This window comes from Pseudochaenichthys georgianus, chromosome 12 (genome assembly GCF_902827115.2).
Source record: "Pseudochaenichthys georgianus chromosome 12, fPseGeo1.2, whole genome shotgun sequence".
NCBI classification, from domain to species: domain Eukaryota; kingdom Metazoa; phylum Chordata; class Actinopteri; order Perciformes; family Channichthyidae; genus Pseudochaenichthys; species Pseudochaenichthys georgianus.
The window spans coordinates 11796046-11812041 of record NC_047514.1 but is presented as its reverse complement, the minus strand read 5'-3'; the positions used below and the strand labels follow the sequence as shown (position 1 = coordinate 11812041).

Here is a 15996-nt window from a genome sequence, read left to right as displayed (position 1 = left end):
TGACTTAAATTGAAGATGTTCCACTGGGATGATTCAACCTTCGATTGTTTGTCATTCATGCACAAATGAGAATCTTTCAGAGCGTCTCCCATGGGGGGGGCGGGGGGGGCATCTTTGAATAGTTGATGGTTTCGAGATATAAAACACAAGCCTCACCTCCTGTTCTTTGCAAAATCAAGTGGTTAATCACCAAAGATGTGCTTGATGCGAGCTAATCATTTTTTAAAGGTCATTTTTCACATTTAATTCCATGGGAACTGTTGGTGAGAGTGATAACTGACGTCTTTGTTTTTGTTCAGATTCTGGAGGAGGCTTAGTCGCTTCATGAGCAAAGTCAACCCAGAACCCAACCTCATCCACATAATGGGATGCTACGTCCTGGGCAACCCCAACGGAGAGAAGGTAAACAGACGCTGATGCAAGAAGACACACCATCACACACACTTTCACAACCTATAACACAAAAGCTCTACTTTACCCTAATTACATCTCAGGCCAGAGGACGTTTAGTTTACAGAAAAGATGGTGACATTTGGTGTCGCCATAATACAAATGTTATGTTACTTCACGATTTTAGTGAATTTATGAAAAGATGCAACTAGATTTTGACAAACAAAAAGTCCCAATGCTATATTTATATTTGGACATTTATTTTGTCCAAATAACACTGTAATCTTACAATTATGATAAATCGCTACTCTCAAGCAAAGAGTATTTCACAGAAGATACTAATGTCATTTACAAATTAACACACATGTCAGCTATGGACTGGTTTTGCTCCAGTGTTTAAGTTGCAGTAGCTTTGCAAATGGCATAGCAGTTATCTGCTGAAGCTAATGCATAGCGCATCGAAGCTATAACAACATGGCAGGTCTATGTAGATATTACATAAAGACCGCAAGTACTAAGGTCGGCTAAGGCTGTTTGTGTTTGTTCAAAGAAAGCTAAATGAAGGCCATTGTGGTTTCTCATTTCATTACTTCTCAGTAATACACATGCAGCAAGCCAGTTGCACTACCAATTGTCTTTTATCACATTGCAGGAATGTGGTAAACAAAATGACTTTGTAAAGTAATCACATATTTAGTGAGACACCTTTATCCCACATTGAATGAAAGAATGTAAACACAGTTTCTCTGGAGGATACAGGCAGACAATGTTCAACAGCGGTGAAATCCAAATGCATTACTTCCTGTGCTGGTGGCATACACACCGTGGCCCAAGTAGAGTCGAATTCATTCATAACAAGGTCTCTGTTGATTTACGTGTTCAAAACGTCAGATTTATGTGCCACGCAAACTGATTTAATAAATTAGGCTACCCGAGGTGTATAGACGTTTTGTTCCCTGTCTCCTATCATTGAAGTGAGCGCTTCCTTGTGCTCGCTCGTGCCTCGCTTTGTTCTCCACCGCTAGTTTTTCGGTTTGCTGCCCTGTGCTTTCATATCTATTTTCATAGCGTCGCGTTAGTCTGGTAATCACCACACGTTCATCCCGGCTGCCTCCGTTTCTAGCTCTTTCTTCCTCAACATGTGGGACTATTACCTCACTCTGTGTGATGTTACTGGATGAAGCACACAGGCTGAGTAATGATGCACCTCTCTCTACAGTACCTGACAGGAACAAACAATAAGACACAACCAAAAAATCGAAAGCAGATAAACAAACTGGCAGACACACAGAGGAACGACATAGCCAGCGGGGTTTGTCTGACCTAGCTGTCTGTTCCAGTCATGTCTGCCAAAATACTTTGTTATATAAAGTGGGTCTCTCTGGGGTAGTTGGAGAGCCTGGAAATCTGCAGTACAGTGTGCAGAGTGACATCTCCCCCCTTGCAGACAAACACAGGCACCTGCCTCAACAAAGCTTCAATTCCAAAACAACAATATTGGTGTGATTCATATTTTACTCAAAGCTTGGTCCCAAGATCTCAAAGTGATATTTTCTCCCGCTGGAGGCTAAATGTAATCTAAACGAAAGTTAATGAGTATTTGTTTATACCTCCCTAGAGTACACTCATACAATTACAAAGTGATTTTACTAGAGACCCTATAACAAGTGTTTTTAATCAAACATATTCTCCATTATACACTGTATAGGGAAAAGTGTGGTCACTTTAGTAGTATACATTTGATGTGCTAAACAGCATCCAAACTCCAAGAAAGTCTTTAAACTTCAAGAGTAGTGATATTTCTCAATTATCTTTTGGTCATATACCGTTTTTCTCTAACATTTAGTCTTTTCTTTACTTTCTTAATCCTATAACCAGCCATAGAAAAGCCCATCGCCAACAGAGAACCTCACTCCCAGCCGCTCTGTCTGCCAAAGCATAAATGGAGTCAGATTGGGTCCCCGTTGTATACATTTTGAAACAGGAAGGATCAATGCCAAATGATGAGCTACAGACAGCATAAACCAATGGCTTGCAAACACCACGTCGCTGTACATGACTTAAATAATAACTAAGAGGTTGTCTTCAACACACATGATGTGCTCAAGCTGTTTGAGAGGAGGTTTCAAAACATATTGCAATTTCACACACACTCACTCGCTGTATATTCACATGCTGCATGTCACTATCTGCAGTTGTGCTTCTTGATTGGCTATAACAATTGATATGTATTTAAGCTTATGCTGTTAATACAGACATGCATCCTGAAGGCTTAATAGAGAAGTAAATTAAACTAGCCCCTCCCTGTTTGAAAACATATTAGTTTATTGATGATTAATAAAAATGACTCAGCAAATACCAAAGGGGTGTAGCCTGTTCATTACAGCAAGAGCTGATTTTGTAATAATAATCATTTCCAATATAATATTGTCTTGTTTTGGGGTTCTTTCATTGATATGAATGTCATTTAATCTAAGAAATGAACATTTGCCGCAGTTCTGAACATTAAAAGGAGCTCCAATTTGCTGATATTAGAGGAAGGGTGAAATGCTTATGCTCTGTAGTAAAGACAACCACAGTTCTAACTCTGTGAAATGTGGAGCAGGCTGCTTTTCAGTTTCTAACACCACAGCACTTAGGGTTTGTCAGTTTTGAGACACAGCGTTGAGGATGAAAACATAGGCTGGAGATGAGCAGCAGGGGAACAGGTCAGCCAGGCAGTCTGACCTACTTTTCTCATTCAGAGTTGTTTACGCATGTTGTTTTGTCAGCACACATTCTGCCTCAGTCCTGGCAACAATAGCTTCAGAGGACAGAAAGGAAACAACGCAACATTAATAGGGTCCAAGCACAACAACATTTCTTGCATGAAAAGCAAACATGACACTAAAAAAACAGTAAAAAATATCTATCAAATGGGTATTCACAATATATCATTTCCAGCGCATTACACTCCATGCAGGAAGTAATCCTCACTCTATCGCCAAGTCTCCAATGGTCACGGCAATGCACTGCAGCGTCAAACGGCGTCCCACCCTCGAAGTGCATGAGATATTTGTTTTTCGCCTCCAGCTCTCTGCACTACAGACTCGGCACACCGCCTGCGTCTCCCCAAACATTCTCCACCATCTGGCATGAAGCCATCTTCTTTTAACTTTTCAAAGGACTGCAAACACGGAGGAATGAAAGCTGCTCTTTTCATCGCCACCTCCATTTTGACATCACAAAGTGAAAAAGAAAAGCGCATGTGGCCCTTTGATTTCTTTGACAGAGGGGTATTCCACGTGAACAAATTGGAGCAAGAAATCAGTCAGCTTCAATTTTTAATGTGCACGTGTCTGTGAGAAACTGCAGAATAGATTACTGAGAAACCCCAAATCACTGTAATGCTCCAATCAAACTGTCATTATGTAATTAGGGCTGCAATTGATTTATTTGACTGAATAAGGAAAAAATATTATATTGCCATCAAAGTCTTTATATGCTTGTTCTAACAGTTCCAGAATATTTCATCTACACTGAGAAAAATCTACAAATTCTCACATCTGAATAGCAGGAAGCAGTCAGTGTCCTCCATTCATTTTTTAATGTTGCATTTAATATTGTGGTATATGAAAAAACACTTATCAGCCAACAAATCCCTCTAATTTACAGATAAATTCAAGCTTTGATTTGAATATTTTCGTTTAATTTCTTCCTGAACATGAATAGGATAATGAGGTACTTCTGTAACCTTTTAGAAGCTCTGCTGTTTCACAGAAAAGCAGAATCAGAATTCTGCACAGCGGTTATATGCTTTTGCAGTTTATACCTCCTTGTTACCTGCTCGAGAATGTGCACGTCTCTTTGGCGGTAATGAGCAGGATTCATAGCCGTTCTTGAGTGTGTTGTTATGTTTGTGTCTGAGTGTGTGTTGTGTATGAAGATGCAGGCTTCCCAGTGGGATTAATTGCTGTTTGCTTCCTTATCTCGTCTCAACAGCTGTTTCAGAAACTGAAGAATCTGATGAGGCCTTATTCTGTCGAGTTCGGGTCGCCGCTGGAGCTGTCTGCTCAGGGTGGGTATGAACAAAACACCCCGACACACACATCAAACAGACCCGCACGGGCATTGTGATTTCTCAAACGAATACACACATGAAGCGTGTATGAAAGACAAATCGCTGTCTATCATTAACATGTAGAGGAGGAATTTATTCAAACAGCTTCTCCATTTTTCAAAAACATGAACATGCTTTGATAAGACGTTTGAAAATGCAAAAGATCCAAGTCATAGACTTCAAACTCAGTTATTCACAACGACGACCACCAACCTTATTGCCACCAGAGTTTTGTTTCTTATCAATATTAAAAAATGCTCTTTAATATATCTGGACAGTTGCAAATTGTTGATATTCTATGTATTTGCAAAGGCTAGCTGTCCATAGCAACTGAAGCATGATACATGTTTGTATGGTTATAGTTAGTTGGGCACGCACTGATCTTAGTTTAGATTAGGGAAAGGGTCAGTTCCGGACATCCCAGTTTACGTCATGGATTTTTTTACCTTTCAAAATCCTATAGGATATTTTCAGAAACTGAAATGTTAGAGTAATTAACATCTTAAATGTTGTAACCCATCTGCAATGAATACTATCCCAATATCTTAAGGTTAGAGACAAATATGATAAAATAATAAATGATCCTCCTAACAGTATAGTCAAAATGTCATGATTGTGGTTTTTCAGCTCTAAAGCTACATTTAGCAAGATCCGTGGGACACCATTTTGTGTGCAGGACAAAATCATTTCAAGACATGATAGGACTATTTTAATACTAGTCATAATTCAAATGTTGTTGAGGTAAAGTAAAGAAATATGCGAGATATCAATTTAAAAATACTCTTGGTCTTGTAAAAAACGATTGGAGTATTTGGATTCAGCAACAACAATTTACATGAATGCAAATGATCCTTTCTTTCATGGGTTTTCAGTGCAAACTTTGAACCCAAACCATTATAGGTTAAGCAATTTATCAGGATTAGAAAACACACTTGTAGTAGAATGTGTTCAAGGTCCGCAGAATGAACTACTTTTAAAATAAGTTGACCAAGAAGGTGAGGTCTTAGTGAAATTATATGGAAAATGGTAAAACAAAAAAGTGATATGCTCTCTTAATGGTTGAATAATTATGTTCCCGTCTCGTTTACCAATCAAGGCAAAGAGCTGATCGAGCTGTACTTCGACTTCCGCCTCTACCGGCTCTGGAAGACCCGCCAGCACTCCAAACTCTTGGACTATGAGGAATTTTTGTGACAAAGAAACCTGGATAATGGGCGCAGCGGAGCCCCCCAGGAACCCGTCCAAAAGCGATCCAATGACTGAACATTTGCTCAACTATAGCGCTCGACCCGGCAAATTTAAACACTCATACCGGCTTTCATCCTGGAGAGGACTGGGAGAAGAGGAGGATGTGAAGGCAGGCAGGATTGAGGAGGCTGAAGACAAACTCAATTATGCTGTGCCTCAGCTCCTCCTCGTTTTCAGAGTAAGGATCAAAGACTAACAAAAAGGGCCGAAAAAATACACAAAAGAAAAAAAATGAGGAAAGATCAGAGAAAACTGGGCTGTCCAAGTCTTAGTCACCAACTCCATTTGCATCTTGAAGGCAAAGGAGAAACAAAAAATCAAATAATAAAAAAAGGTCATTTTAGTCACCCCTCTATCGCAAAAAGACATTTTCGGAGGCTTATGGGCTTCAGCAAAATCTCATTCTGCCATAATGTGGTTCTGTGATTAGACTGGACCTCTCAGACCCCGAGACATACATATACATAAATAATCCATGTGTCGATGTGTGTATATACCACATGAATATAGTAGCATAGCTTTAGTCATGCAAATAATACTCTATATGAGAATAATGATGCATCATTTATTTTCGATGTGCATTGTTGTGCAGTTTCATATGGAAATACTTTGGAATAACTCAGGTTTTAGCCATGAAGTACTTCATCTGTTTGTCCATTCTATCAAGATATTGTAATCTTCATCACCATTGCTTGGAATGAATGTATTACCTCTCTGGAAATGTATCTTCAGTTTGAGGAATTGAGCTTCATGTTTTGGTTAAAAAAAAAAAAAGTGCAGATTTTGTGAGAGTGTGTGTGGGAGTATTTTACATGTAAAAAAAAAACATGAAGATGTTGTGTGTATTTCTCTTTCTGCTCCTCTGTTAAAGCAAAAATGTTCATCACCTTCACTTGCCATTTCTCTCTCTTCCTGTCACACACATACGCAAATACAGTCTAGCATGGTTCATGATGTCAAGAGGGATGTAACAGCCATCCAAGAGCTCCTGCCACTGCAGTGGAGGAGTCGCCCCATTGAGCCCTGATACTCTTCTGCAGAAGGTCCGAGCCACTTAGTCGGCCCCTGTCAGCAGAGCCAGCTGCTCTCACTATCTGCCAAACACTCTTGGCATATCTTAATGGCAGGCAAACGAGTTTCCGCCATCTCGTATATCACTGGGCTGAGGTCCAGTCTGAGGACCGGAGTTCTCTGAATTAAACAGATCTGCCAGGGGTTTAAGCTGTTAACAGCCTCCTGCCGCCCCTGCCAGGTGTCGGCTGGTAAAAAGGCCAGAAATATGCACAGAGTGTGTGTGTGTGTGTGTGTGTGTGTGTGTGTGTGTGTGTGTGTGTGTGTGTGTGTGTGTGTGTGTGTGTGTGTGTGTGTGTGTGTGTGTGTGTGTGTGTGTGTGCGTGCGTGCGTGCGTGCGTGCGTGCGTGCGTGCGTGCGTGCGTGCGTGCGTGCGTGTGTGCGTGTGTGTGTGTGTGTGACAGCACACCACCTGAGTGACCAGAGCGGTCTCACATGAAAGATGGTGAAATGTGGAGAGCAGCCACTAAGCCGAAATCTGAAAACATTGCTTATACACACACACAAACAGAAACACTGGGGCTGGGACAAAAAGACATTTAAGAAATCAATACATCGGGACATGTGAAAGGGGTCCACAGATTTTACCAATAAAAAGACAGTTTACCCATCGTGAAGAACTCAGTCTGTGAAAACATTATCTGTATGCTTGTCTGTGGGGGACTCAGGCCAAAATAACCCTGTTGATGTCATCAGATGTATCTCAGTTTCAGCTTATGACAATTACCAGGCATACAATCAAGTATTTTTAATGACAAGTGACAAAGGACTTTGGGGCTTGACTAAGGGACCTTAAGTCTCTCATAGTCTCTATAGTATATAGTTAAGCAGTACTAAATCACTAGGTCAAACTATCTTTAGCAAAGCAAAGATACATGTGCTTCACCATTGAAACGGGGACAGTGACACTCGAAGAGCACAGAAAATCTCAACACTCAGTTTATTTGATTTCTCAGGTTGACATGTTTCTGTGAAGGCCCTTATTAAGGCAGATCTGCTTAAAAGTCCATTGAGCTTTCGTACTTATGGAGTTCTGCAATCCCACTTGTTATGTGTCTGTCATTTCTAACGACACGCTGCTGCATTTCGGCCATAACTTTACCAATGTGGCAGCGTTCCAAGGAGACAAGTCACGCAACGGCTCACTGCTCAGCCAATCACAGCGGAGTCCTGTAATGACATCGGCCCCTGAATGTCAGTGAAAACCTCGCTGCAGAGCAACACTTGCTAAGTAGGATTTTAAACCGGTCATTGAGTCTCTGCATAATTCATTGGCGTGCAGAACGTTTACAGAGTGCATGAGGAATAATATTTTTGGTATTTAATAGATTGACCCAAGCCCTTCATAACACACACACACATATACAAACACACTCACAAACAAAGATACTCTTGATCTGTGTATGGCAAACACATTTCCATTTGTCCTTATTTGTGTGGATGTGTTCATATTTGGAGCACTATGTGTGGGCTTTGTTTCTGTTAAAGTCAACCAGCCTCACTCTGGGTGCTCTCTGCTAACAAAACTCTGCTTTTATTTGCGTGTGCTCTCTCTCTGACATTGCAGTGCGAGCCTACAGTTTGTCTGGCACAGACAATTGCTCTCTCAGCCTGAGTCACGCAGAACATGTTTTCACTCCAGATTTAAAGGCCAAACACCTGTCATATTTCATTGAGCCGTGTTCATTCCGCTGCTGAACGGTTTTCGGTTTTCTCAACATAACTCCATGGTATACTTTTAATTCAAAATCCAGCAGCGATGATTTGGATTCAGTCAAGTCAGAAAATGTCTTTCTCATGCCATAGAAACTGTCTATAAAGATATTCATGGTAATACCTTTCCTGTTATATTTCCTGGGCTGAACTGACCGTGATGTGAAGAGCACTCTGACTCAGGAGTTTGAGAGAGCTTTGATATTTTCTTCTTCAGCAAAAAATCCCACAACATTTCACCGGAAATCTAATTAAAGATGCAAATGTGTCCAATTGTCTTTCTCAGTCTGCGTTGTATTATTTGCCTTTTTATTCCATTTCACACGGTGGGGAAATCAGCGGGGAAATCTAAGAAAAAAAATCGTATTCCAAGAATTTCCCCCGATTAGCCAAAAGATATCATTAGTACTCTTTGTAAATGAACGAGGTGCTGGCCTTTCCCCATTTCAAACAGAGATGTGGAATCCTTTTGGCTGGGAAACCCTGATAAAACCTCGCTACTGCCAACAAACAGGCCTTTTTACATTGTTCTGCAATACATATCTAATTTTAATTGGAAAACATCTTACACTAAACTGCTAACTGCTGCAACTGTTACGGTACAATTAAAAAAGAAGTGTGAATATGGTTCATTTCATGTAATAGATAGATAGATAGATAGATAGATAGATAGATAGATAGATAGATAGATAGGTAGATAGGTAGATAGGTAGGTAGGTAGGTAGATAGGTAGATAGGTAGATAGATAGATAGATAGATAGATAGATAGATAGATGGATGGAGACAAATCTAATGCTTCTTCAAACAATGGTCAGTAAGTGGCCAATGCCTATTGATCAAAGGAAAAGCCAAGAGAGCAACTTCAACTGTATTCCCAGTCCAACATCTACCAAGTGGCTTCTTCCTGACTCGTGCAAAGCGGTAGCAGAATTGATGAAAGGTAGATAGAAGAGGCATATGTTTAATCACGAGAAGAGAAACATGTCATAGAGTTCTTTCTAGAATAAAACTCAGTTCAGCCCCAGTGCCAGAAATGAGTTAGCATAGCAGGGAAACAGAAAGAGATGTCAACAAAAACACATTTCTAATTATTGTGTGTCTTAGCAGCATTAGCATGCAGAATTTCAGATAAGGCAGTCTTGTTCCAGAGGAAGTACTTCTGCGGTACCTTATCTCCCCGTCCCAGAAACCCCTCAATCCCTAATCTCCGTGCACTTGCCTTTCATACACTCTGCTTAGCTTTTCCACCTCCATCTCTCTTTCCTTTGTCCACTTGAAGTAGAATGTATGTTTGATATGCAAACATCACAGACAGTTTGTTAATATTCAAGTGCAATTCTTTCAGCACAGTCCCCCGAAACTCCTGATTTTAAAGACCACCATGCGCCAACACAACGGTTTACACATTTCCCTTTCACCTCTTTCTTGGAGGGGGCAGAAACAAACATGACAGAGAAAAAACTGATGATTGATAATGAATATAAAGAAAGTAAAACATTATGTTACCGCAAACATCATTGAAGCAAGCATGCCATTAAGTATTCAACTTAAAGCAGGTGTTATCTTAAGCTGTTCTCCTGAGTCCTTCAAGGTCAAAAAGCATTGAACCCCCGGAGGCTACAAACTGCAGAGTGCATGAAAAGGCCAAGCCTAGTTTAACATTGATGAATGTGGTACATTTGGTAGGATTTGATACTCAACTATATTTATCAACCAAGCCTGATGAAATTAATCATCTAAATAAAATTCAAGACTGCCTTAAGGACTTAAAAACGTGGATGACCTTAAACTTTTTGATGTTAAACACGACCAAAACTGAAGTTATTGTACTTGGCCCGAAGAATCTACGAAACAAATTATCTAAAGACATACTAACTATGGATGGCATTAATTTGGCCTCCAGTGAGACTGTAAGGAATCTTGGTGTTATATTTGATCAGGATTTATCCTTTAACGCCCACATAAAATCAATTTCAAGGACCGCCTACTTCCATCTACGTAACATTGCAAAAATCAGGCATATCTTGCCTCAAAACGATGCAGAGAAACTAGTCCATGCATTTGTTACTTCTAGGCTGGATTATTGTAACTCTTTATTATCAGGGAGTACCAAGAAGTCAATCAAGTCGCTTCAGCTGATTCAAAATGCTGCGGCTCGTGTACTAACCAGCGTTAGGAAAAGGGACCACATTACTCCTGTTCTGGCTGCCTTACACTGGCTCCCTATAGAACACAGGATAGAATTTAAAATTCTTCTTCTCGCCTACAAAGCCCTTAATGGGCAGGCGCCATCTTACCTTAAAGAACTCATTATACCCTACTGTCCTACTAGGGCATTGCGTTCCAAGAATGCAGGGTTGTTGGTTGTTCCTAGAATCTTTAAAAGTACAATGGGAGCCAGAGCCTTTTCTTATCAAGCTCCACATTTGTGGAATCAGCTTCCAGTTTGTGTTCGGGCGGCAGACACCCTATCCGTTTTTAAGAGTGCGCTTAAGACCTTCCTTTTTAATAAAGCTTATAGTTAGGGCTGATTAGATTCAGCCCCTAGTTTTGCTGATATAGGCTTAGTTTGTCGGGGGACATCTTACTTCTTCCTTCTCTCTGTCTATACCCGTGTACTCTCATGTTCCGATTAACCCAGCTTCCCCAAATGTCTTTCTTTTTGGTGTCTATATACGCTGGGATCCGGAGTCATGGATGATCCTGCGGTCCTGTGTCCTGGATCGCGAGCGCTGGATCTTGAGTCGTGGCTGTGGTCCTGGATCATAGGTCCTGGATGGATATCCTCGTGGATTCATCTTCCTATTATACACACATGCATTTCCAAACATTTGGACTACCTATGTTGCAAATGTATTATCTTTTCAATTTACACACGGCATCTATTGCACGTCTGTCCGTCCTGGGAGAGGGATCCCTCCTCTGTTGCTCTCCCTGAGGTTTCTCCCATTTTTCCCTTTAAACTGGGTTTTCTTTGGAAGTTTTTCCTTGTACGATGTGAGGGTCTAAGGACAGAGGGTGTCGTATTGTCATACTGATATTCTGTACACACTGTGAAGACCACTGAGACAAATGTAACATTTGTGATATTGGGCTATATAAATAAACATTGATTGATTGATTGATTGATTGATTGATTGATTGATTGATTGATTGATTGATTGATTGATTGATTGATTGATTGATTGACTTGTGTTTTATGGTAGGGTAAGTTATGTTGCATACATTTACTTCATTAATCAGATAAAATGTCTTTTTTTGTTAGCGTTCATTTACAACTTTAATCTCTGGTTTTCTCCTTAAATATTAACCCTTGACCGCTGGCTTCTCAATTGAGTTTTCTTTACCTATACTGGCCCTACAGTATATATGAGTCAAAGACAACACACTAAGAAAATAACATAAAAAGGTAAGTCATCATATCGTATGTCTCAATTGATGTACAAGCAAAAATAAATTAAATTCTTATTCAAAAGGGCATTCAAGTTCCCTGCTGCTTATCCTCCTTCTTATTCCACTTAAGAAACGATACAGCCCCTTGGACAATCAGGACTCCTCGTGAGGGTTATGGACGAATAAAAAGAGGAAAAGTTAACATTCAGAGGAACGGAGTAGTCACATAACACAGATGATATGTTCCTTCGTGGCTGTGACCCAGTCACTATGACAATAAACCACACTCAGCACAGAAGAGAGCTACAATAATAAACTTCCTTGCAAAACCAGCAGATAATCCGACAGCAGTTTATAGACTCTACTGTATGAGAAATGGGAGCCACTGATGTTGACTGACTGTTATATACTGCAAATGCTTACAACCTGGTCTTTACACAGCTGAATATATTTCATATGCAGCAGCAAGCTAAGAAACGGATAATTAGGAATTTAAAAAATATTGAAATTACAAGGAGGCCATCTCTACTTATAGGAAATGATTTGTAGTGTGCTTAGCAACAAGTGACTATCAGTATACAATAAAGACGAACAAGGAGATCAGCTATTAAGGTATTCTAAATGGTATTATGAAGTATTGCTTTGACGCTCAGCTGAATGCATCTGATTGCCAAGAATGGCCATTGTTGAGTTTCCCATCAGAGCTTGTGTAGGAGTACTTGATCCTTGGAAATCAAAGGAAACAACGATGGTTGCCATGAAACCAGTTCAGCTGAACAACAATTAAAGGTGGGGTAGGTCATTTTGGAGAAACCAGCTCGAGTGCGCTATATTTTGAAAATACACAGCCGGAAGAAATCTGCCACTTCCTTACAGAGCCCCTCCTCCAACACACACGAACGCGCACATGACCAATGAGGGCACGAGATAAGTTTGTGCACAGATGGAAGGCTGACAGACAGCCAGGTAGGCCATCCAGTTACTTTAGCCGGGCCGGCTAAAATGAATGGTCGTGCTTCTTACAGTACTACGGCTTCCACAGATGACATTCTTTAATGGATTTTTTGTCAAAGCACTTAAGATATTCATTGCTATTGGGATGTTAAGAGCATTCCATGGAATATAACAAAGTGTATCTCGAGCCGGTTTCTCAAACTTACCTACCCCACCTTTAAACAATGACTCTTCTTCTTTACAATGTAAATCAGCAGCATGAGAGCATCATAGGCCAAATAACCACTATATAATAATTGAGCTCAGCCACTCCAAGATATGTAGCCTAATGTGTAACATATAAAAAAGCAGGAGCCAATTTTAGAGATAGATGAAAAGAGCATAAAACACACAAACAACAACAGAATAGAGAGAAGACATCATCTCAGATGTTAGTAAAACAGTATTTACCTCTGTGAAGTTAGTTGAGGTTGCTGCTAACCGGTTAGTTTTCTGGCAGGTTGGCTCCACAGCAGGACTGGTGAACACGCGTGGCAGCGAACATGTTTTTTCCATAAAGGCTTCCAGTAGTAACACAGTGCAGTTGTTTTTCGGCTAACCTTTAACTCAGCGAACTACTGTTTACAGTCTTTGTTTAGCATGTTTCCAGAAGCGTCATGTTAGCTAACGGAGAGCAGGCTTGGTTACAGCAACAGCTGACACGCGGAGGTTTAAATACCCCGCCTCATTACGAAGGGTGCGTTTGATATCCTGTAGGCTACAGCCGCTTGATGATACACAAATCTATGAAATAGCAACTCCACCTTGTATACTCTGTTACAAGCACGAATTCATTTTTTAATGCAAGACAAAGTAGGCTAGGTCATCAAAATATAGTAGTATAATAGTTTATCTTAATCTTGTATTACTTGATGTTTTATATGTTGATTATGTTGTGTTTAATTATTCTAAAAATGCAAAGTAAGAGGTAGTCTACAGTATTTTCTCACAAACCTAGCCTAAAAGTGAAATACACTGAGTAATTGACTTATTTATTTGCACCACTGCTCCTCAGGGTAGTTGTCTGTGTGAAATAGCCTGCAGGCTTTATTAAAGTAATATCTTCTTGATATTATATTAATCTTGCATAATGCCAAAGGCAACGATCACAGTAAACTACAGCCTTCTATTCCATGTAGAAAACTCTACACGATCTGAATTCAAACCAGGTTGATTTGACATTTGCAAAGCTGTACACAAGTTCAGCACTTGAGCTTTTTCACTCGTGCTGCAGGCGTACCACTTCACATCCAGTGTTCCAGAGGATTAGACTTAGATAGGCACTTCAAATACAGCTCAAAAAAGGCAAACAGGCAAAAGAATAACCCATCTGATAATAATATGTTAAGTGAGTATGTATATTTCCTATAGAAATTCTAAATTAACATTCATACTTTATTATTGTGAAGTGAACAAAGTCTGACTGAGATGAACTGGCTCAACATTGTTCATTTCTACTCTGCAGCTACATCCACACTTGAAAAATCTTTAATTAAATGAGGAATGTCAAGTCTCAATTGAGTCCTTTCTATATTTAAAGCCTTGTTGTAGCATAACTCAAAAATGCAGCAATAGCAGTAAGTGAATTTAGTTTCTCTCTGCTGCTAATTGAAAGGTTTTTTTGTTCTTTTTTCCACAGTTGTAAAATGTTAAACTTCTGATGTTGTGATCTTTCCTTTTAGAAGATTGCAGTCCATTTGAATTGGACAGGCAGTGTACTGAAGAAGGGTAAAGGTGGGAGGCAGAGTGTACCACTAAACTAAACTTACCTGCAGAATTAGGTCTTTAAAAAAGCGTGCATTTTTACAAAACGCTGAGCAAGTATTTTATTTGACTGTTTTACTGCAATTTGTTCCTTTCCTACCTCTTTGGCCTGCAGCAGGTAAACAATTAAGTGAGCATGAGGAGTGAAGGCTCAGATTCTGTCACACTCAGCACTTCTTAGTGCTGATGTGGAGATATAAGCTGCTTTATGAACCCCAGGGGGGGGCATAACAGCACAGTTCAGGACCCAAAGATGCATTTACACTGCATCTTATACAACCAACATTACGCTGTTCGGTACAGTGAGCTTCGTTTATAATGCCCAAGAAACTTGACCAATTTCAAACCCGGCTTTTGGATTCCTTTTATGTTGATGTTCTGATGTTTATGGCTGTATGTTATTGATCACTCTGTTTTGCACAGTTCTTCACACTCATGACATTTTTAACCCACTGTATCAGACAGCAGTCCCTAATTGGATTAAAAAAACAAAAACGATTATGCTATGCACATAAGTCCATTTGTCCTATACTGTACATTTAATTTTTGGTGCGTTTCAGTTACCAACTTTATATATTCATATTCACCTTAGCGTGAAACTATAATTCACTTTCTACATTTATTTTTCTTTACTCATAAAGTAAAATAATTGAGAAGTTAAGAGTTATCAATCATTTGAGTCTTTCAGTTAAACAACAACAGTACAATGAAATTAGCACAAGAGGTCAGTGTCACACTCTGAGTCCCAAGATGTGTAAAAAGCCCTGAGTGTGAAGAGTGAAGGTCATATTCTTGCACGTCAACACTTTTTCACACTAAAAACCGACAAGTGCAGTGTGAAAATCAGGCAGCACAGAGGCAGCAAGGGACAAATAAAATCAACATCATGGATACAATCTTTAATGAAAATATCATCACTAAAAATGCCCAAAAATGATCCATTATACAGGAGATTTAGGCCTCACCTGGTTTCTTTAGTGGCACATTAATCACTATTTGTCAACTCTTTCTAACATATTCTTGTTTCTTACTTTTTGGAGGACAAAAAATCATTACATTTATATATTGAATCATTTTCTTACAGAAGAGTACGGAAGAGGAGTAGGGCCAGCCAATCTCAATGTAAAAATGCCTTTGAATATTTCAAACCGAAAATTCACATAGTGTTGTAATTCAAACAGTATTTCTCTTCTATAAGGGAGACCCATATATTTAGCCAAAGTCTGATTAAGATGACATGGTCACCCTTTTTCTTGAAGTAAACTTGCTTAACATCAGCATCTAGTGGCAACCCAAGGTACTTGAGTTTTATTTTTTTTACATTT

At 39.7% G+C, this 15996-nt stretch overlaps 1 protein-coding gene across 1 annotated transcript in view; it reads left to right on the top strand.

The window, feature by feature from the left end:
- nsmfa (NMDA receptor synaptonuclear signaling and neuronal migration factor a) overlaps window positions 1-7125 on the top strand; it is a 49641-nt gene extending 42516 nt beyond the window's left edge. The window contains 3 exon segments of the mRNA XM_071204981.1: window positions 300-402; window positions 4372-4447; window positions 5586-7125. Coding sequence (XP_071061082.1) covers window positions 300-402; window positions 4372-4447; window positions 5586-5683 — 277 coding nt within the window. The 3' untranslated portion in view covers window positions 5684-7125.
- Window positions 7126-15996: the final 8871 nt, after the last annotated feature.